Here is a 21,756-nt window from a genome sequence, read left to right as displayed (position 1 = left end):
AAGTATGTCAAATACCTGCTAATACCTCAAAAATATTTAATTGTAAATATTTGGTTTGGGTGTGGCGATATGACTGGATGCTTTTATTAAACATATATTTATCACACCCAATAAATAGTGCAGTCTTAAACAAAATTACATATTGTAATGTATATGTAGTACTAAATGTTAGGTGAATAATAAGAATTATTATTTAATTCAGAGCATTTTGTGTATATCTATCTCTGTATATGAACTGTCTACTCCTACATCAATGTTTTCCCCCAAGGTGAATCGCATCTTTTGTTGGTTGGAGACCCAGGTACAGGGAAATCTCAGTTTCTCAAGTATGCGGTAAAGATTATGCCACGGTCTGTGCTTACTGCAGGAATTGGATCTACAAGTGCAGGTATGTGCTTCTTCAGCTGGAACACTTTACTTTTTTTGCTGGAGTATGTTTATATAGAGGCCTTCTACATATATGAACATATGCGCTCAAGTTGTATGAGCACAGCTGAAGCAAAGAACTGCTGTGGAGGCATATGAGGCTTGACATGTCTCTCTGCAGAAGGGCAGTCCTGCCCCTTCTTCTGTATCAGTGGAACAGTGTGATGAGCTTCTAACAGGGAACCTTACAAGCCTCATCCAGAGGCACCTCTCACTGCTTGGCTAGCAGAGGATGATCTGGACCTGTATTTTTAGTGTTCTTCACAGCTATGACAAATCTGACATCTTTCCAGAGCTCACACTGTGTGATGGGCTAGCATCATTTGGTTTCTCCTGAACAGATACTCTCCTCTCTTCTGTTCTTTTATATGTTCTGGCTGGGTGCCAGTTTGATTTCTGCTTACTTTCTGGAAATTCACCCCTGTGCTAAGGAACTATTTCTGACTCATAAAGATGGTTTCAAGGTGATTTCAGAGAGCAAGCTTTTTCTTATTTTGGGGTTGGTTGTTGTTGTTGTTGTTTTTGTTAAATTTAGGTATGTCCCAGCTGGGTCTGAATGCCAGGTATCTTCACAAAGTCTTCTGGGGACAATGTGCAGGGTCAGATTACCTCTGCAAATGACTTTATTTGAGCAAATTACTATATTACTAGTACATTCAAAATCGCAAAATAGGGACAAACCCCGGTGCCTCAGCTAGCATGTGTAACTTGAATGTTTCTGAGATAGTGCTGCTTTTCATTTTATGTCTGGGAAACAGCATTATTTATACATGGGAAAACCAGAGAATAAATCTTTCTCAGTTCCGTAGCTATGCATACATGTGTATACTGGGTCTTCCGTAGCTGTAGAAGTGGAATGTGATGTTGAACATACATACTGTTGTGTGCAGGGAACTTGTTATGAAACACATATGCCTCTGGTCTTCCATTCAAACTGTTGACAAATAGGTCTGGAGAGAAGCCAGAGAGAACATTTTGGCTCCACATAACCTTTTCTCCACCTTTTGTTCTGTGTTAAGAACTGAGAACAGGCTGGATAATTTAAATTTTGTTAGGGGGCTGACAGTGACCTGGAGTGAAATTTTGCCATGCATTTCAATGTCACCTTGCCCACTTTTGTCAGTAGTAATCTCCCTATGTCAGCTACTCTTGGCCTCTGATGTTGCTGTTGCCTTCTTCACCACATCTCCCTCCTGTGCTTAATTTTCCATATGATCTGGTTTCCAGCTCAGCCATTATAGCTAGGTTCAAAGACATTTCCCTGAAAACCAGTATTGCAGTTTACAAGCTTACTGTGTTATGTGTACCACAGAATCAGCTGTAATGATGTGTGGAGGTGCAGTTTCATCTTGTGAAAGGATTGTCTTGGGTCTTTAGAGCATCTACATTTTACTTAAATATTCCTTATATTTTAAAAAGCTTCTCCCTCTCCCTGCCCCCCCTTCCTGAAATCTGACAGCAGGTGCATCAAATTTCCACCTTAAAATTCTTTAGGACCCTTATCACAAGCGAAACTTGAGTCCCTAGCAAGAAATATTATTAACTCTAGTTTAATTTCAGGGAACCTTGCCATGGCTAGAACTGCTGGACTAAAGCATTAATTTCTAGCCCAGGAGTTTGGATGTAGTTTGAATTATTTTATTTGCCTTCCCTGTGCAAGGAGTGTCTTACTTATGAATATGTTTATATGTTTATAACCAGTGTTATGTACCTAACACTGATTTTGTCAACTTGCTCTTCGTGTAGAAGCTCCAAATGATGAGTTTAGAGAACTATTAAATTGGTTTACTTTCCTTGTTGTAATTGCACACTTCAAATTACCAGTTTCTACTTTCTCATGAGAGGAGAGTCCTAATGCACGTTTCGTCCTCCAGTGTACAAAGACTAAATCCATAAGTCCTACTTTCAACTGGTTCCTTACTTTATATAAAAAGCAGCCTGGATTGCAGTTTAATTGCTGGAAATGGGATTACAGTCCACATAGGCCAAAAGACAGGCCTGAGATTTGGTAAACCCTGGAGAAGTGCTAAAAGCTGTCTTACATTTGGATTCCTCTTTTAGAGAAAACTGCTGATATCTAACCAACCTTTGGTAAGATCTTGTGCATTAACATGTCTTGTATCCTTTACCCATCGGTACTGTTTTAGGACACGAGCTATTTATGAACCGTAGAATTAGAATTCTACTTCCAAAACTGTCTATTTTATCAGTTTTCCCTGGTTTTCTGTACAAGCATTTATTGGTACCAGGACAGCGTATCAGATCATTAACATTCTCTTTGTGCCAAAATTCCCTTTCTTTCCTGCTCTACCTTAGGTATCATGTGCTTTGAGATCCACTATGATCCTTTGGGGCCCTGTGGTGTCATGTGCCCACTGCAGCCCATTACTCCATCCGGACAGAGCTGGAATTGCCTCGCAGAATATCAGAAAACAGCAACCTAACTCCGCAGCTTGATTTGGTGTTGGGCCTCTGCTCTTTCAAGCAGGTGCCTGCCTCCCACAACACTTTTTAAACAAAGTCTGTGCTTCATCAGGTGGGTTTCACCTGATTCAGAAAGTTTGACCCAGGCTAACACCCTGCTTTCTTGTTCTAGTGAATCGGTATGGAAGATCTTCAGCTTGCTTATCTCACTGAGAGGCTCAAGTTGACTGCTTGCTGCAAACAGCCCTTACAAATGACCAGTAATTTATTCTCTGTTGTGGGTAAAAACAGAACTTTACCTCCACTCTCTAGATAGAGTTTCTGAGTTTACTTGTTTTATTAGTTTGCCTTTCTTGCGAACACTTAGTAGAGATTTTCTGTTGAGAGTTCTCTGCAAGTTTATGACTTTTATGAGGAACCGGGGCTTGTTCCTCCCATATCTCTTCAATGAAAGTTGGCAGCCAAAAGGCCAGCCTACATTCAACAACTCAATGGCAAAAATTTCTTTGACCACTATAGGACTTTCTAATTTGTAAATAAAAGATGGGGGAACCATCTGTCCCATTGTCTGGTTCTGTCTACACAGTGTTTAGTTTTTGTAAAGGCCTGGTTCATTCTTCCCACCCCCCCCCCCCTCATCTGAGAATGGCAGGGAGTCATTCAGGTACCGATACATCGTTTTCCAGAAAAAAAGAGACTTGGTAAGGTTTAACAAATTCTCTCTGTTGGTTCCCACCTTACCACTGAGTTTAACCAACTGTTTTGCAGTCCCCAGAGCCATAGTGCTGCTTGTGCATAATTGGATGAGATAATCACTAGTAAGAAAATACTTTGCTTTCCCCTGAAGCTTGAGATCTGCAGCAATCGAGTGGTGTGTTTGACTCCATAAGGACAGGAACCAACACATGTGTGCTGCTGCTGGGTCTGGAGCTCGTGGACAACTGGGCCAGAGTCATTCTGCTGCATCCTGGTGCATATTTGGCTGTTCAGATTTCTGCAAAGTTTTGTTTGGTGTCGTGTCCCTCCACAGATGGACTGCTTAAAGAATTTTGTGAACTGTATTTAGAACAGCTTGTCTAAAAATCTGGGAGACTATCAGCTGTTTCTCCAGCTCTCCAGTTCTGTACAATATGCCTTCCTGAGCTGTATGAAATGCAGCCTTCTGGCCTCTCCTGTTACAGTCTCTACAGAGCCTTGAGGCTACTGCCTTTTTTCTGACATTTTGCAACATCTAACATTGTCCGTATCATGCCAACAGCTGTTTGCTATTATGTTTTTTTTCTTTTCATTGAAGGTAACTAACTCAAGGGGAAACAACCATTTTTCTTTTTCATAGTAAGCCTCTCCCTGCTAGGCAGGCTTCAGGTGCTGACAGTTGTCTCTCTTCTGAGCCATTAGAAACCAATTCAAAGTGGTTGACATGAGCCATTCAGCTATGGTCATGAATAGAGTGTGTGGTGTCAGTATCCTGAGGTAGGCAAGACACTGAAACTGGAGACATTTTTCCCTCTTTGTAGATCTCCAAACTGTCCCTGGGCATTCCTCAGTTGATACAGGCCAAGGCAGTGCCAGGGAACATGCTAACAGTTTACCACTGTGGATCCATACCCTGGCCCTGATCAGGTTATTAATAGAGATGCAGCCTTTAGGCCACTTTTTTTGGATCTTCAATTCTACTACAGGATTCTTCATTGTTTTCCTGAACATTCATAATTGTACATGAACTTGAAGTATTTTCTATCAGCATGTACCTTGAAAATATTTTTCTGAGAGCATGACTTAATTGGCTGTTCCTTAAACAGTTGGGCCTCAAGTTGAAGAGGCCTTAACTCTGTAGGAAGTCTGCTAGACTTCTTGAAGGAATGAATTTTGAAGTTGTGATCAAACCTCATCAGAGATACGCCACATCTGTAGCAATGTCTCATCTCTTGCAGATCCTTAAATTCCCTTAATTTCCTCTCAGTAATGTTGCTCCAAGATGGCTTTGTCCTGAGGCAGAGTTTACCTTGACTACCTGCATGCAAAAGATTATTTAGCCAAGTAGATACCTGTCTTAAGAAATTTTGGCCTATTCATACATCTGTATCTGAAGACCTGTAGTTAGGATGGACAGGAAATACTGCAGGAGCAACACCTTCGTCATGTTGGCTGGGTGTCAGGTCTTATGCACTTCTGGCATAATACATCCAGGCGGGCCTTCATCAGACTTTTTCATCCTGCTGTTGAAATGACAGGCATTTCAAGCAGCTGATTTTCGGATGGATATCCTATGTCTTCAGGATTCCCTTTTACCATACCATAAAGCCCCTGCTTCTTCCCAGTTTGTATCGGTGTAGGTCTGCCACACCTTTCTAGTGAGATAGGACAAACTGGAGGATCCCCTTATCTTGAAAGGTAGGCCTCCTATCTTGTTGTCCAGAGGTGTTTTGGAGGGAGGCCCAAGAACTCCTTAAAAGTTCCTGACATTTCAGCCAGTTCTTAACACTACTTGCACGCAGCTGTTGTCTCTCACATCCGGTATAGCCCTTTTGCAGCACACATACCTCCTTCCTATGATTTTCTCTATCTGCAGGGAGACCAATCATATGGACATGTCCCTCGTGCCATGGAAAATGCGTAGCCAGCCATGCCTCCAAGCCAGCATTACCAAAAGTTGGAAGTGTTGAAGTATATCCTCCTTCCATCCCCTCCTGAAAAGGCCTTTGCTTTCTAGATTCCAGATACAAACCTGGGTTTTGCCTTTAACAAAGCCTCCCTAGTGACTCCAGCTGGCTCTTCTTCCTTAGACATTCTTCTTTGCCTAGACCAAAAGTCAAGCAAAAATCCCTCCACCTGTTTTCTGCAGCCCAGCTCTCATATCACACACTACAAGACCAGCTCTTAAGAAGCAGAACTTTAACTGGAAACATAAATACAAATGGGAAGGCCTAGCATGAGTAGTCCCCCACACACTGCCAGCCCTTATAGGTAGTTGTGAGTTTTGTTGCATCTTCCCAGTTGGCACTGAGCAGAGCTCTCCAGCTAGCAACAACAGGAACAATTAACCCATCAAAAAGAAAAGAATCTGCAAGCTTGCAGACCACTGTGCTATGGAAAAGGGGTAGGGTATAGTTAAGTAAGTATGTGAAGGACCTCTTACAGCTGCCCAGACAGAAGCCACAAGATTTAGTTAATTTTGCTGTTTTTCTGTCTCTGGTAAATGAGGATTTGCCAGGAGTGTATGTGGTGTACATAAGGTGTTTTGGTTTATTTCCTTCCCTACCACCATTTTCAGATGGCAGTGGACAGTCTTTGTACAGCTGCAAGTGGCTAGCCTCCAGTCTGAGCTGACTTCCAGAAAATCAGCAGTTAAAGCCCTACAAGTAATGGAAGGTCAGATCATCAGATTTGTCTTTGTAACTTTGTCGCTCACATCTCAGGAATACAGATTGTCTGGCGAGCTATAAACTAAGCTACTGTGGTTATTGTAGCAAAGTTCTGAGTTGCTGCAGTCTTGAAGATTGGTAGTAAGCGTTGGCTTTTTCAGTGGAGCTTTGTAGAGCCACTGGAGAGGTTAAATTTAACCAGCCTCCATTATGATGGAGCTGGAGCCTTTTTGCCCACTTCAAACTCAAGAGTGTCATAGTAATTCACACTGAAGGTGATGCATAAATAAATCACAATGACTGTAAGATGAAGGGACAAGTTTTTTTCAAGCTAGATATAAAAACCCCCACCCATGTTTTTCATCCCTAATGCTACCTTGTCTGATCTGTTTACTTCTTTGTACATGAATAACCTCTGATAAAGCATTATGACAATCTTCTAATGGAACTGAGTCTGTCTAGCTGAGGTAAAAATAGTGAGATGCATCACCAGTCCTGTCAACAGAATCTGTAGCATTCCCTTGCATCTTGGTGGGCTCTGCAAGTGGAGGTTCGTGGGAAGGTGAACTCATCTTTGACCTTGAAATTGTAATGCTGTGCTGTCTATATGTCATGCATATAGCCTCGCTGTTTCAAAACTTTCAGAGATCAGGGACAAGTCTTTACAGAGATGCCTCATAATGCATTGTATCTTTTAATACCACTAAGTTTGTGCTGTGATGTTGCCCAATGATCAGACCTGAAGCCTCTGGAGTACTGGAATTTGGTTTCTCAAATTCCACGTCTCTGGAATGTGATTTTGCCAGGAAACGTGATAGTCAGTAGACAGTGTGTATGGACTGCTAAGATCTGGACAAAGTCGTAGAAGACCTGAAAGGCATCCAGTCTCTCAAAAAGCATAGACAGACTGCTTGTCTTGCAAAGATCATAAGGTGCTCTCATGAGGTATGGTTGTTCTCCAGTTTTCACCAAGCACCAACCCAAGTAGGGTTATTCTTGTTCCTGTAATTGGTGGGTCGGCTATATCTAGGATGTGTTAGTGTATCAGGTAAGGTGGTACCAAGTGCTACTGCAGCATCATGCCATCCAATCTAGCCTGAAGTTTATTGCACCCAAGTTCACGTGCGCAGTTGACTTTTATTCTCCTAAACAGAACAATAGATCTTCACTGTCCGATTTCTCTAAATTAATTGGTTTGCTGGGTGACTGGGTAGTTTTGCTGACCGTATTTTGTAGCTGACTCTGCAATAGCAGTAATACAGTTTTGTTTCCATCACTTTATGGCATATGCTTCTAAGAAGCCTTCATGCTACTAATGGATGGATTCTGGTTACAGCTTGTACTTGATCATGTTTTCATCTGAATCTTCAATTGAAATACTACTACAGTAGCCTTAGCTCAAGGCAGACTTCGTTAGCCTGCCAGTCTTTCAGCAGATGACTAAGTTGTTTACATGCTTACATTTAAGAGATATCTTAAATAGATTTATAAATAGAACAATAAAGTGCATGAAAAACGTCAAAATGTCACTGTAGACCTTAAAGTTACAATGTAGTTGAAAATCAAAAGATCTTTCTTAAAAGTTCACGTAATTTCAGCCCTCAAGTGAATCAACTGCTGGTTTGGGGGACCAGTTCTTTGTGTTAAGTCATACAGATATTAGAGTGTTATTATTTTTAAATTGCCAATCATAATGTTAAACAATTACAGAGAGATTTTCAAGAGCACACATTAGAATGAGGGTTCCAAATATTAATGGGTTTCATTAATTCATTAAGCTACCATATGTGCTGCTGAGTTTCCATACAAGAAACAAACCTGTGCATGTACATTCCTTTCTGGTTTAAAAAATATACATGTTAGAAATTAAGACAATTTCACTAATGATGTGGAAAGACAGAAGTGCTAACTGCTTAGGACATCTTCATCGCTACTAGAAATGCAGAAAGAGAAGAGAAAATGTTCTGTTTTTATTCAGAGCTATACTGTCAGTCATTGTGAAATTTACCTTTTTTTAAGAGCCTGGAATCTAAAAGGGTTCACAGTTTGGACAGTTACTAGTAACTAGCAGAACTATATTCTTGTAACCTGACACGACAGGTTACAATTTTAAATGCACATATAATCACAGGAAACCCATAAGGCTGATGAGGATTGGAAGGAATAACTCAATTGTTAGTGTCGTAATAATGTCTTAAGTCCTTACAATTTACTGCCTAGTTCTTTTTATCTTCAGGGATGCCTCAGGTAATAGGGATGTCTCAGTGCAAGAGCTTCAGGGCAGGCAATGTATTCTTGTGTCATGCCTGCCACAACAGGGTTTGAATCTTGATTTATACCAGTGCATAGGATTGCCTTAAAGGGTAGAGAGAAAACAGAAAAGTTTTAAATTCCAGATGTTTCAAAAAAACTGAAAGAAAGCTTCTAAACTCCTTATTACTAGTTAAAAAGCCTACAAGAATAAAGCGTATCTGAAAATAAATGTACCAACCCAGCAGTTCTATGTAATAATCTTGCAGAAGAGCGCTTTTTGGATTCTCATGCTATTCCTTTTGATGCTTAAATTTTCTAGTAATTGCTTGAATCCTTCCAAGCAATTGTGTGTGCTATTAGGGTGGCTGAAAAAGGCTTCTTTGCTGAGATACCCACCCAAACTCACATGAAACACTGTCCTTAACAAACCACAGTTTGACTGAACAGCAGCAGCAGATTTAAAAAAAAACAAAAAACCAACCTAAAATCCAAGATAGCAGATGGTAAATCTCAAATTGCATGCTTTAAGTAACAAGTATGTGCCTTGAAAGGAAAAGAAGCTTGCACCTAAAATTATACTGTGCTGCCTGCTTTCACAGCGAGGGGACATTTTTGGACTTTTTTTTTTTTGTAAAAGATAACTTTTTTCTTTCCACTTCATCTAATGACAGCTTTGTTCTTAAGCTGCTATTAAAGGGCACTTTATATTTGGCAATCTGGATCTCAGAGATGAGGACATGGCATTATTCCTTCATTTTGCCCGAAAGTTTTAACATTCAGGTTTTTAGCTTTTAATAGTGCTTACAAAATAAAGGGGGAGGGGGGAAGAATATGTATACTTTAATCAGGGTTGGTTTAGACCACATAGAATAACACATTAGAGAAAAAAGGCAATTACTTAAAAATAGTTGTATTTATATTCCACAATTTGCTCAAATACTGGTTTGTTTTGTTTTTTTTTTTTTTTTTTTATAAACTTTCTACAGGATGTTTTAAAACAAGTTCTTCACATTGCTTGTCAACTATGTACTTATGGAATTTGAGGGAAATAGTTCTCATTGTTTTTACAGTTTAACACATGTACAGTACCAAAATGATGGTGGTTAGTCACATGCAGTCCATATGAGATTCTAACATAACATTTAATGAATTTTCTGATGTTGACCACCCCTTTGATGCTGAAGGTAATGCATCTGTAGAAAGCAGTGACTGTAGATTTGGGTTACTGCTCTCTGCATCTTCCAGTTTTTCAGTGTTGTCTTCCCAATTAATGTGGAATCTTGTGACTCTGGGATTAGATGCCAAAATATTCCTTTGAAGCTGGGAGAGAAGAAAATACATGGATTATGTAATGTGTACATCTCAAACTGGAGTGCACATGCATACGATTTTTTTTCCTTTTACTCCCCATAGCCTTGTATATGTAAAATAGTTTGTTTAAAAAGGTAATTCATATAAACGTGAATCTATAGCTGCTATCTATGGATCAGAAACATGCTTACAAAAACACACCACTCCTTCATTTACTCTAATATCCTACTCAGCAAAATAACTGCTTTCTTGAGTGGGTATGTTTAACTGTTCCTTGAGTTCAAGGCTGTATGAGAACTCTGCAAGTAAAGTGCAAGTGTTTATTATTTTAGCCAGCTTTTAGTAAAGCAAATGACTACCCCCACAAAGATTTTTGCAAACCACAGTACTTCATAAAATTTTGCATCAGCTTTATGGTGTTTGCAATAATTGTATCAATTCCATCAACTGTCTGTCTTCATTTAAGAGTACAACCTTTCCTTAAATTAAATTACCATGCTTTAGATTGATTTCACTAACTGAATTTTAATTTGTCTACTAAAGTTTTAAAGTAAAGACATTACTTAGATTTTGAAGGTATTAATATTGTGGCAGTGGACATGTCTAGACATAAGTCATGTATTTTATTCTCATGGCTGGCCTTCATTTTCCTTTGAAAACATGTTGTATTTGTTTACATATGCGGCAAAAAAAGAAAACTCTAACTTTCTCTTAATCTTTCACCATTTTCAAGATAATATATAGTTAACTCCGGAGCATGGCAACTTACCACCATTGGCCATTCATTATGAAAATTAAGACCAATCACAAGAAAAGTTTGCTTTGGTAGTAATGCTGATTTCATTCTCCAAGGAAGTGCACTCTCATTAAATATTTCCCAACCCTTTATGCAAACTGACAAAACCATTTCTTTTTTTGAACCTAGTAGGGTCTATTACCCATCACGTACAATTAAATATGTTTAATACCCTTCTATTCTACTTATGTTTGAATTCTGTCCCAAAGTCACATTAAGGACTTTTTATACAAATACATGATAGCTTTTGCTGTTGTTCTTTTTCATAGAAGCAGAACAAGCTTTTTACATAAGCAAATCAGAGAATTAAGACAAGTAGTTCTAGGCATCTCTAAATTCAAGTGCTTAAAGGAAGTCAACATTCTGGCATTCACATCCAAAATAACAAATAAGTACATGATTTAAATGAATGAAAAAAGAAGGGAACAGATTATAAGTTTAAGAATCCTCAAAATTAACAGTAATTTTGAATTTTGAGAACATACTGAGCATCTGATCCCTGAAAATTAATTTAAGCATAGAAAATCATTAGCGACTTTTAAAAACCGGTTTACATACCAGTTCAGTTTAGTTACATTTGGAGATCAGTTTCAGGGACTATAGGGATTATATCTGTACTAGTCATGACAGTACATGCATTATCCCATTCATTTCTTCATATATCCAGTCACATAATTCATGCAAATTTGAAAAATAACAAAATTTTCACTATCACACAACTTTGGAACATAAGTGTGTACACATGTACGTCAGCTTTCATAAAGAGAAAACCCAACTCCACAAAATCTTCCATGAAAACAAACCTGGATGCTGTATAGAACCTTGTTGGTTTGTACAGAGTCTGCCTCGGTAGAGTATTTCACAGGATTCTGACTAGTTTTTGATGTTTAATTGAGCCTTCTCAAGGTTAGGTTCAAAATAATTCTATTTCACATCTTTTAATTCTAGTCCTGGTTTAATTTTTACCGTGAAGGACATATATTTTTTTAAACTTAATCTGTATACTTCCTTGGTCAAGTTGTCCACTGATCGGATAATCATCCAACCTGCTCTTACCAGGTTACCCATCTTCTCTCATTTTATACGTAACTTGTTCTTCAGTTTGTTTGTTACTGTTTTACACAAACTGCAGCTCTAACACTAAAACAGCTGTATAACAACTGTGTTAAATTAATACTTAAAACTTAGTTCCAGGTTGACTGTCCTAGAAAAAACATTATTCTGTTTTTCTGAAGAGCAGAGTCGCTTTGTCAATAGTGGTGCAGGTAGAGGGAACCCAACAGTTTATTTCACACAGTCAGTGTAAAATAATAACAAAGTTCAGCCGGGACTTCAAGCTGGTGGAAACTGTTGCAGGTTTCTTAATGTTCTCCAAATTTATGGCAACTACATGGCACTTGTAGTTTGTCCTCCCAAGTCTTTTCCATTATTTGATGCCTCATTCCATGCACTTTATGGAATCACTTGGGGTTTGGTTTTGTTTCTTAAAAACCTCTTTCTGTAAGCATACCTTTGATACATTACTAGAACAAAACATGCCTTACCTTAGAAAAATCTGGCTTTACTGGTGGATTCTCTCTCAGTTCTGTTTCGGTATATTCATTGTTTACATAGTAGCCGACTCTAATAAATTCTTGACCTCGATAGGTGCATGTAATTAGCACAACTGTTACACCTACTGCATCTGCATCTGGAATAAGCCCTGGGTTAGGTGCATCAGCCTAAATGTGAAAGGGAAAGATGGATTAAAATAAAATTGATACCACATGCCTTTCTAGCAGGGGAATCTTAAGTAGTATGTCTTAGCAGCTGAGTAGTGACTGTATTTAAAATTGTTCTTCACGTTAACCAGAAGATATACCTGCTTTCACAACAACATCAACCCTGAATTTAGGACACTATCCTCTAGAGACAGAATTACTGAGAATACAGTAATATTGTGTGCTGACATTTCTCATGGGTGATTAGACAGCTTTCATCCAAAACTGCTTTTAAATATATGATCAGCTGAACTGTTGCTCGAGCAAGTGTACTAACATCCCTCCAATTCTACAGTGCCATTGTTCTCCAGCCCATCTTGGTAATTTAGTAGAGTTAGGGTTTTGGGGGTTTTTTTGTACCTCTGAGGTTGAATTCATCTGTACATGTGTTTTTAACAAGAACTAAACCCTTAAAAATACAGACTGCAATTTATACTTCAGCAAGAAGAGCAGGGACAGGCTACAGTGAGCTTTGAGCTGTCCCACAGATTTCTAGGAAAGGAATAAACTCTCTTGCCTCCTTCCACGTTCCTACGTTTGTTAAAATGTATGCAGTTAAATGCATCAACGCTCTAAGATATCTGACATTTTCAGCCAGGATGCAATCCTAATTAATAGGCAACTCTTATAATCATCGTCAACGTCCTCACTTACCATGGGTCTGCAGTTATTAATAATCAATAAAATTTGCCTCGCAAATGTGGCTCACATCAGTCCCTTAAAATGCTTCCTAACTACACATTTATTGATAAAATGTGATGCCTCATTCTGCTGTAGGATTTAAAGCAGCAGCAACCTAAGCATAAACGAAACAGCTTCATATTTACAATTTTACATGAAGATCTGAAGCCAACAATGGACACTTGTGTTGTGAGTACAAGTTGGTATTAACAATGTATGTTAGAATGGTTCAGGTGTAACAAATCTTGCCTTAGGACAGAAGACGAATGGCATTAATTCCTGCTGTCCCTCTGATCCCTACTTTTCTGTAGTACTTTTATGCTCCAGCCCTGTGAAATTGGGGAGCTAGCGGTCATGCATCATTGGCTTCTGCTCTTTGCTACTTCAATTTTAAGCCTTCAAACGAGTCCAGCTTTTTATAAGAAGCTGTAGGCACTTTGCAGAAGAATTAGATGAGTCAGACCTCTCAGGTACAAATCCACCAGGGGGAGGAGAAGCAGCCAGGGAATCAGGTAGAACACAACTTCCTCCAGCCCTGAAGGCAACAGAAAATGACCAAATGGCTTCACAACTTGCATAGGGGAATGGAAGAAGATGACCAAGGAACAGGACAAGTGTAGAAGCTTGAAGAAATCACAAGAACTGCCAATACAGATGAAATTGCTACTTTAATTCAGTAGTCTTGTTCTAACAGTGCCCAGGACCGTCTGATTACTTTAAAGTCCACAATGGGCAGTTACAGAATAATATATTGCAAAAGGACACTGTTCCATTTAACCCCCCATGAAACTCAGCTCACACCCTAATGTGGGATTTTAGTTCTTCCGGGCTCCCATTGTCATTTTGTGTCTTGTAATATCCTATGATACAGTTGTGAACCCGAGGAAGTACTCTGAGTGGAAAAGACACCAAACACTGTTTAGAAGGAAAAAAAAAACAAAACTGTTTTCTTTTCTCAAATTCTGAACTTCCTGCCTTGATGTCAAACCTCTTAATTGCCCAGGAAACACATGATCGTACATAGGTGGAAGACAAAAGAAGAGTTTGGTATGACTAAGTGATAAGTGAGCAGTTGCAGGTAGGTATTTTGGTAGGCAAAGAGAAGCAGTATGATTAACTTGTGCCATTCTTATGCTAGAAATTACTTAAGAATTTTATGAAATCACTCAATGTATACATTGTCTTATCTTGCTTTTCCACATGATACATTTATTCACATAGCTATTACTGCAGAGTAGCTAAATTACTGTAAGATCATATCCCCACTTAAAGATAGTAAGTTATTTATGTGCTTATATTCTCAAAAAGAAGTTTCTGTGAATTTATTACAAATCCCCAAGTGCACAGAGAGAAGGAATCAGGTTTCAATACATGTATCTTGGCATTTAGAACCAAATAGGCCAAGCTGTGGGCCTTTATTATTGAAATATTTTTAAATGTTTAAAAAAAAAAAAGGAATAGTGTAAGTCTGAAAAGCACAATAGTTTTCCATCTTTCTGCATGTAAGGCTGACTTCCCAACCTGAAAGAGAGCTTCTTTTCAACAAAGGTAGTTTTACCATCCTTGGTATTTTATCTGCGTGGTACTCCATTTTACTTGCTGTTTCAGCCATTTTCCAATTTAGAAAAACCTACAGCATCTTATTAGCTGAAAATTTTATACACCTCCACAAAGGTCCTTTCCTTGTGCTGTCCCTAGTGAACACAATCTCTTTTCTTTATATTACACGCCTCATGCAGTTCTGTGCTTTGCCCCATTCTGGCCTTCCCTTGCTAGTTCTCCCTATCTCCCAGGCTGCTTCAGTTTGGTGAATAAAGTAGCTTCAGTCATCAGCAAAGGCTAACTGCAGCACTATGGTTTTTAGTGGTCTTCTGCGTACACATTAGCTGAGTCTTACCCTCACCTGAAATCCAGTGCTTTTGAGTCTAATATACTTAGACCAACAGTACTTCCATAAGAAATAAAAGAGATACTTTAATATAACACAGAAGGAATACTGACTCTCTTACAGGACCTATTCCAATCTAAGCAAAATGTCTACATATCTACTCCTAATTTAGCTGTAGTGTCATTTATAACTGGGATACAATCGATGAGTCCATCCTACAGAAACTGCAAGACCAATAAATTTAATTTTCAACACCTTCCTAATCATACAGCCTCTCAAAACATGCCTTTTTAGGCACCCGCCTCCTGCTCCTTCTCATCACCATCAACAATGAATCTTCGTAACTTAATTGAGAACAGTGCGTCTTTTAAATTAGAAATGCAAACGCCACCTAATTTCTCTGGATATAATGCTACAAGGTAGCCCCTTTGAAAGCAACAGGGGATCACCTATTTCTGACCAATTAATGCCATAAGCTATAATAGCTTGATAATGGAAGAACTGTTAATAAATTATGCATTTGTTACACATCTGCTTTGTGTGTAGTGTGGAAAAATTAGGCCCAGCTCCAAAACCAAACAGAAATGTTTCAAGACTGATTTGCACGTATGTGGTTGATAAATGTAACCTCCAACCTAATCCTATTCCTTTAGCCTGTCCTGTAAGAAGGAGTTTCCTGGAACTTACAGGATTAATCAAGATGCCTCACAAATGTTGATATTATTTTAAAACAGTTACAGTCACTGTGAGAAATAAGAAAGGATATTCATTAGCACTTTTTTTTTTAAATGCTTAGACTCCAGCATGCATTTGCCATTAAATAGTTACATGAATGTATAATATTTGGGAAAGTAGCATGGTTCTTATACAATAAGCCATACTCAGTTTCAATCTGATTTTTCTGCTGATGGATTTTGCTCTCAGTTTACAAGACAACTACTAGTATTTGATAAATAGAGAAAAAAAGTGAGCTAAATCATAGTTTGATTAAAAAAACCCCAAAAAACAAAACCACCACACTTCCATAAGAATTTAAGCAAGTCTGCTGTAGTTTATTTTCCCCTCTCACTGACTTAAAATGGAAACCAGAATAGGCTCGTAAGCCATCTCAGTGCTGCTCTTTCCCTGTTTTTCTTCCCTTCATTATTCCTTCTTAGTAACTTTTGGCTTTAACAGGAGTATTTTGTAGGACTGTCACATGCTCCAGAGTTTGTTGGACAGTCTTGATCTACACATTTGTGTCCCAAATGCCTGCTATCTACCATTGGAATTCTGTCTTATTTTACAAATTGCTATATTTTGTTGTGATTTAGCATGCTTAGCCAAACATCACAGTTGAACATTTATCCTGCCAAATATAAGTGAATTCTTTACTGTTTTGGCTGAGCTTTACAATGAATTTGTTGGCCTGATCTTCTGAAGATGTTGTCTACATTAACCTAGTGCTCCTGATCATGTGAAACTGCCACCAACTGCAGTAGAGTTAAGCCTGACGGTGCTAGTGTAAGCCAGGTAGCTGGCACTCTTGATTACTGAGTAATCTAGAATATATTTATAAACCAGACTGGTCAAAATTATCAGTAGCTACGGGAACAGTGCTTATATCACTAACTCTAATTATTGATACTCTAAAAATTGATACTCTAATTATTGATTTTCATAAGTGAAAATATCACCACGGAAATATCAGGGGCAAGAAATACCAGCTCGTGAACAGACTGTAAAGGAAGGTGTATCACACCTGAAGAGCTGACTGAAATATTTTTCTAGCTTACCATTATTTTTCAAGTACGTCTTAGTTTGATACAGTCATCTTTAAACAAATTAACACAACCCTTTTAAGACACAGTTAAATCAAACTTACCTGAAATACAAACATGTGTCTGCCCGCAGGAACAGGTCCTACTAAAACAGAGTCTAACACCTGATCATACTCTTCACTTTCAGCTGAGCCAACATAAATTATTTTCCATTCCAAATCTAGAGCAAAACAAAAATCAAAAGAACAAACATTATTTATCATTACAGTTGAGGGTCTTCCACTCTTGCTTATCTACAGTTTTGTGTAGCCTAAAATTGCTTCTTTCACAACAGGCCTAAAGGAGTAAGGACCTGTCTCCACTGGGGAAATTTATCAATGCCTGCCCCAGCCCTCATGAACCAGACCAGCCCACCATCTCTCTCTAGTCAGTCAGTACCACAGGAATCCCTCTGTTTTCATAGTCAGGTTCATTTTCAAATTTTATACAGAGGACAGGGCCCATTTACTTGTTGGGAGCTGTGTTCAGCATTTTCTCAGTCTGTCGGACTGGCCACAGCATAGGGATGATGCCTATATACACCTATAACGCATTTATGCCTTGAATACTGACTCGCCTCCCAAAAAGAAATTCTCACCTTCCACATATACACCTCACAGCTTAAATTATACAGACCATGGAAGGTAGTTAACTGAGTAAGAAAACCGGTTGTGTAAGCACCAGGCACACTAACTGTATGCCCCCATTCCTTCACATGCAACTTGGGTAACCTGAGAAGTATGTAGAATTGTGATAGCATGATTAGATCATATTCTCATCAAAGATATTAGTGCTTGGATTTTATCCACATCCTGCAATGGAATTACAGGCAAAAAAAATTAAATGTAGCATTTTGCTTCTTAAAATAATGCACCAAAAATCAAACATTTCTTACAATTCAGTCTTTTCTAACTCACCCTCTCCACCACATGTGTTTGAAAGTTGAAACTACAAATTAGCACACATTAGCTCTTTCTGGGCCAGCTTTTCACTTTCACTTTTTGTTTCAAAAACACATGCATAAATACACATATGGAACTAATCTTAAAAGACAGATTTCTGGTTTTTTAAACAAGAGGAAAAAAGAAAATTACAGGTACCATTACAGAAAACCATGACTAACACTTTTTTTAAAATGAAACTTGCTTCAAAACTGTACCTTAAAAAACTTACATGGTATATTTCTTTTTTTTCCCCCCTTATGAACAATGCCCTGATTGTCTATGCAAAAGCACAAACCTGTACCCTATTACATTTACTTTATTACTATGCTCTGCAAAATTCAAACGTCTACATTATGGTTTCTTGATGCAGGAATAGAACTTAAGCACAGAAAAAACTTAGCATTTTAACAGAAGTTGGCTGCTTTAGGGTTGCAACTCTCTTTCCTCGTTAATGAATTGTTCTCACTTATGTGTAACACCAGTGCAGGTTTTGGGGGTTTAAGTAACATAATTAACAGGGCTTGGGGAGGGATTTGACTCTTCTGTACAGCCCAGCACAATTGGCCAGGTACAGTATCAGAGGTTTTATTTACCTTGTAAACATCTAGTACTAGCTACTGCCAGTACTGCAGGCTACTCATCCAGGACAATTAGGGACCTCTTTTGTCAGCATCTGTGCAATTTACCCTGTACAGGAAGTGAGAACTTTTAGGCTAAACTACTTAAGATCATCACACCATCATGTGCCATTATTCTAGGAGAACAGTATAAAGTTCATTCTAAACCAGTAATATCTAGTACTGAAAAATAGACTTTTTAAAAATAAGTTTTAAATTATACATTTAATAGGTTGATCCAAATGATGTTTAGGTATCTTGATACGGAATAACAACTTAAAAAAAAAAAAAGGCTGAGTTCATTAATTTAATTTTAAGATCAGTGGTGCACAGGACTGGCTGAAGAGAAAACAGCACAGTAAATAGACATACTAGCATGTGAAAGCTAAGGCAATGACGGCAAATTTTTAATCAAGTATAGAAAGGCTATGTTTAGTCTTATTTTTAAATGTAAAAGACAGCAGTGCTCATCTTGAATTTACCCTGTAGTCTAACTTACATTTAGGTGGGGGACGGGAACTGAGAATTTTGCATTAGACCATCTATAATTCTTCTCATCCTGATTGTCTGGGATTAACTCTAGCGTAAATCCAGAGATTGAGGAGCACATCACGTACAGCTGTGCACAACTGGAAGGAAAGACATAATGCCTTGTGCCGAGCCCCTATGATGGGCACTGCTGCCTGCCACAGCAGTTGCCATTGAGGGGTCTGATGCTGTATCTCAGATGAGGCCAGACTGACTACAGAGATCCAGTCAGCAACCTGGAGATGGGCGCGGAGCACACCCTGCTACGGGCAGCTCCAACTAGTGCGTTGGTCAGTTGTAAAAGGGCAGGAGACTAGCAGCAGAGGCCTAGAGGAAATCCCAGGCTCAGACGAGACTTCCTCTGAAGTTCCCGCCAGCACGACCGTCCCTCCCAAGGGCGGTGGAGGAGAGCAACCCAAGCCGTCCATGCCGAGTGCGCTGTCACCAGGCCGCCGGCATGCACAAGTGAAAACTGCTACAGAAGCAGGCAGGGTGAGGCAAGTTTAACCGCAACGACAGGGAGCCTGCCAGGCGTTATCACCCGCGAACTCCGGTTTTCCTTTTGCCTTCCCTCGCCCCTCAGGCCGCTGGGGCTCCCTGGCGAGCAGGCGGCGCTGGTCTCCGCCGGGGCGAGGACCCCGCCGGGGGCCAGGCAGCTGTCCTCTTCCGCTCTCGGGCAGCCCCAGCCGAGCGGCCTCCTCCTCACTCGTACCGCTGCCGGCGGGCAGGAGCGCCCCGTTTCCCCTCCCAGCCCGCCGCGCCTTCCTCGCCCCGGGCCGCGGCGTTCAAAACTCCCGCCCGAGGGGCGACGCGCGGCCTCTCGGGGCGACTCCCGCAGAGAGCCGCGGCGCGGCCTGCCGACGGCCCGGCGGGCGGCGCTGCGGAGCGCCGCCGAGGCGAAGGCGGTTCGCGGCCCGCCCGGCTGAGGAGAAGGCGGGAGCCCGCCGGCGGCGCGCCGCGCCCCTCGGCGGGGAGCACGGCCGGCGCCCCAAACTCAGGCGGGGGGTCCCCGCGGGGCGGCTGCAGGGCGGCGCCGCCGGGGCCGCCCCCCGCTCTGGCGGCAGCCGGTAACTTTCGAGTGACTTCCAAAAATAGTGGCTGGCGGCCGGCCCCCTCCCCCACCGGCAGGGCTCCCGCAGCCAACGTGCCGTGCCGTGCCGCCGGCCCCGCGCACCCACCGCGCCGCACCCCGCCGCCGCAGCCTGCTGCCGGCACCCGGGGGCGAGCCCGCCCGCCCCTGCCTCCCACAACGGTTTTTTAATTTTTTTTTTTTAAGTACTAAAATGGAGCACGAGGCCAACGAAGCGCAGGCTGCGGAGCGTTTTCCGCGCCCCGAGTAACGCCTGGGCGTAGGGTCGGCGGCCGCGCAACAGCCCCTCTCCCCGCGGGCGCGGGGATGCGCGGCAGCCGAGCCCCGTTAACCCTCTCCCTCTCGCGCTCCCCCCCACGCACACACAAAGCTGGCAACATGGCTACCACCACTCAAACAAGTTCCTCGCAACTTGAAGCTCGCCTCGCCGATGGCGCGGCGGGGAGAGGCGGCCCCGGCTCGGCGGCCAGGGCGGGCGAACGCCGCCAACTTTCCCCGCCGGGCTCGGGGAGCGCGGTTTTCCGCCGGCAAGCTCGGGCGCCGGCGAGCACATCCCTTCGCCTCGGCACGGCGATGCGGTGAAGGAGAAACTGTTAAATTGTAGGAGCAGGCCTGTGCAAAGTTTAAGCCTTAAAACCCCTGAAACTAAGAGGCCGGGGTTACAAAATCCGTATCGGGAAAAAATCTACTCACCTTCCGACAGGTCCTCTATGCACTCAAATGTGATTTCGAATTGGAAAGGATTGTAGAAAGGAGAAGGATTATCCAACACCACTACATTGTTCACCTGAACCTTTGCCATATTTTGAAAAAAACACAAACAATAGGAAGAGCGTGTTAACGCAGCACAATAAAGTCCAGTGTGTTGGTTTTTTGCGACGCACAAGCCCCCGTGCCAGTGTCTGAGCGAGGCTGCAGAGCTGCGACTTGCAGAAACTTTTTCTTCCCCCTTTTATTTACACCAGGAACACTCCACACTGTTTGCAGCTTTCCTATTTCACTAAACTACAGCCCATTCTGCCCTGGTCGCCGCCAGCGCCCGCCCGGATTGGCCGCACGCCGGCCTAGGGCCCTCCTCCGCGAGCGCGGCCGCCGAGCGGCAGCAAGATGGGCTCCGCTGCTCCCGCTCGGCCCTCGGCGCCTCGCCGCGGCGCCCCCGCCTGGCGCGCGGAGGAAACGGCCTGCCAACGGCCGCGCCGCGCCGGGCGGGGCGGGGCCGCGGCCAGCCGGGCGGAGCCGGGGCGGGCGGGAGCCCGGCGGAGGCCCCTGCCCAGGCGGGCTTCGCCCTTACTCGCCCGTGGGGCTCTGCCATGTGGCGCGGGGCTGGCGTGGGGGTGTGTTTAGGCTTCTTTTACTTTTTTTTTTTCTTTTTCTGCGCCCAGAGGTGGCCGGGGCGACGCAGTGAGCTGGTCTCGCTGGGGCTGGGTGCTGATGGGGTCGCGGGTATCGGGGCCACCCCGGCTGCGCGGGCTGTGGGGCTGCGCGGGGGCCATCAGCTTGCAAGAGGCCAACCCCGCAGGGGAGCTGCGCCGTCCTGGTCAGCCCCACAGCGCCGACCTCTTGGCCAAAGACGGTGTGCCAGGAGGCGGCATAACAAGGAGCCCGGCTGGCACCTCGCTCGCTGGGGTGCTCCCTGAATAAAGGGGGGTTTGCTGGCGGGGTGCTGGGTGCCCCAGGTGCGGACAGGCTGCCTGCACAGGGCTGAGTTCTGCCACGAATCCACCTCGCTGCTGCTAGAGAGGTCTGCCCTCAGAGGGGTTGTGGAGGCATCAGAGTGCATCTTTTATGCAGCCGTGCCATCAAAAAGCCATCCCATTCCTATATTTGTAAAGAAGGGCTTAGGTAACATCATAAACTGTGAAACAACAGGTATC

At 42.1% G+C, this 21,756-nt stretch overlaps 2 protein-coding genes across 5 annotated transcripts in view; one reads left to right on the top strand and one right to left on the bottom strand.

Annotated features, from left to right (window-relative positions):
* Positions 1-21,756, top strand: part of MCM9 (minichromosome maintenance 9 homologous recombination repair factor) — a 50,423-nt gene that overhangs the window by 12,282 nt on the left and 16,385 nt on the right. For 2 of the 4 annotated variants that reach the window (XM_072855751.1, XM_072855750.1), the window contains exon 7: positions 269-388. In XM_072855751.1, the coding sequence (XP_072711852.1) occupies positions 269-388 (120 nt within the window). Of the gene's footprint in view, positions 1-268; positions 389-2,742; positions 2,915-3,022; positions 3,423-6,124; positions 6,567-21,756 lie in introns of those variants that run through there. The other 2 variants (XM_072855752.1, XM_072855753.1) reach the window with 2 other exon arrangements.
* Positions 9,212-20,998, bottom strand: ASF1A (anti-silencing function 1A histone chaperone). Its single transcript, XM_072855761.1, has 4 exons — positions 20,576-20,998; positions 16,769-16,884; positions 12,120-12,296; positions 9,212-9,788 (listed from the first exon to the last, which is right to left on the bottom strand). Exons 1-4 carry the CDS (start codon positions 20,682-20,684, stop codon positions 9,576-9,578), a joined length of 615 nt encoding a protein of 204 aa, XP_072711862.1. The 5' UTR covers positions 20,685-20,998; the 3' UTR covers positions 9,212-9,575.

Source organism: Ciconia boyciana, chromosome 3, assembly GCF_034638445.1.
Source record: "Ciconia boyciana chromosome 3, ASM3463844v1, whole genome shotgun sequence".
Lineage (NCBI taxonomy): Eukaryota > Metazoa > Chordata > Aves > Ciconiiformes > Ciconiidae > Ciconia > Ciconia boyciana.
This window is presented reverse-complemented; position numbering and strand designations above follow the sequence as displayed.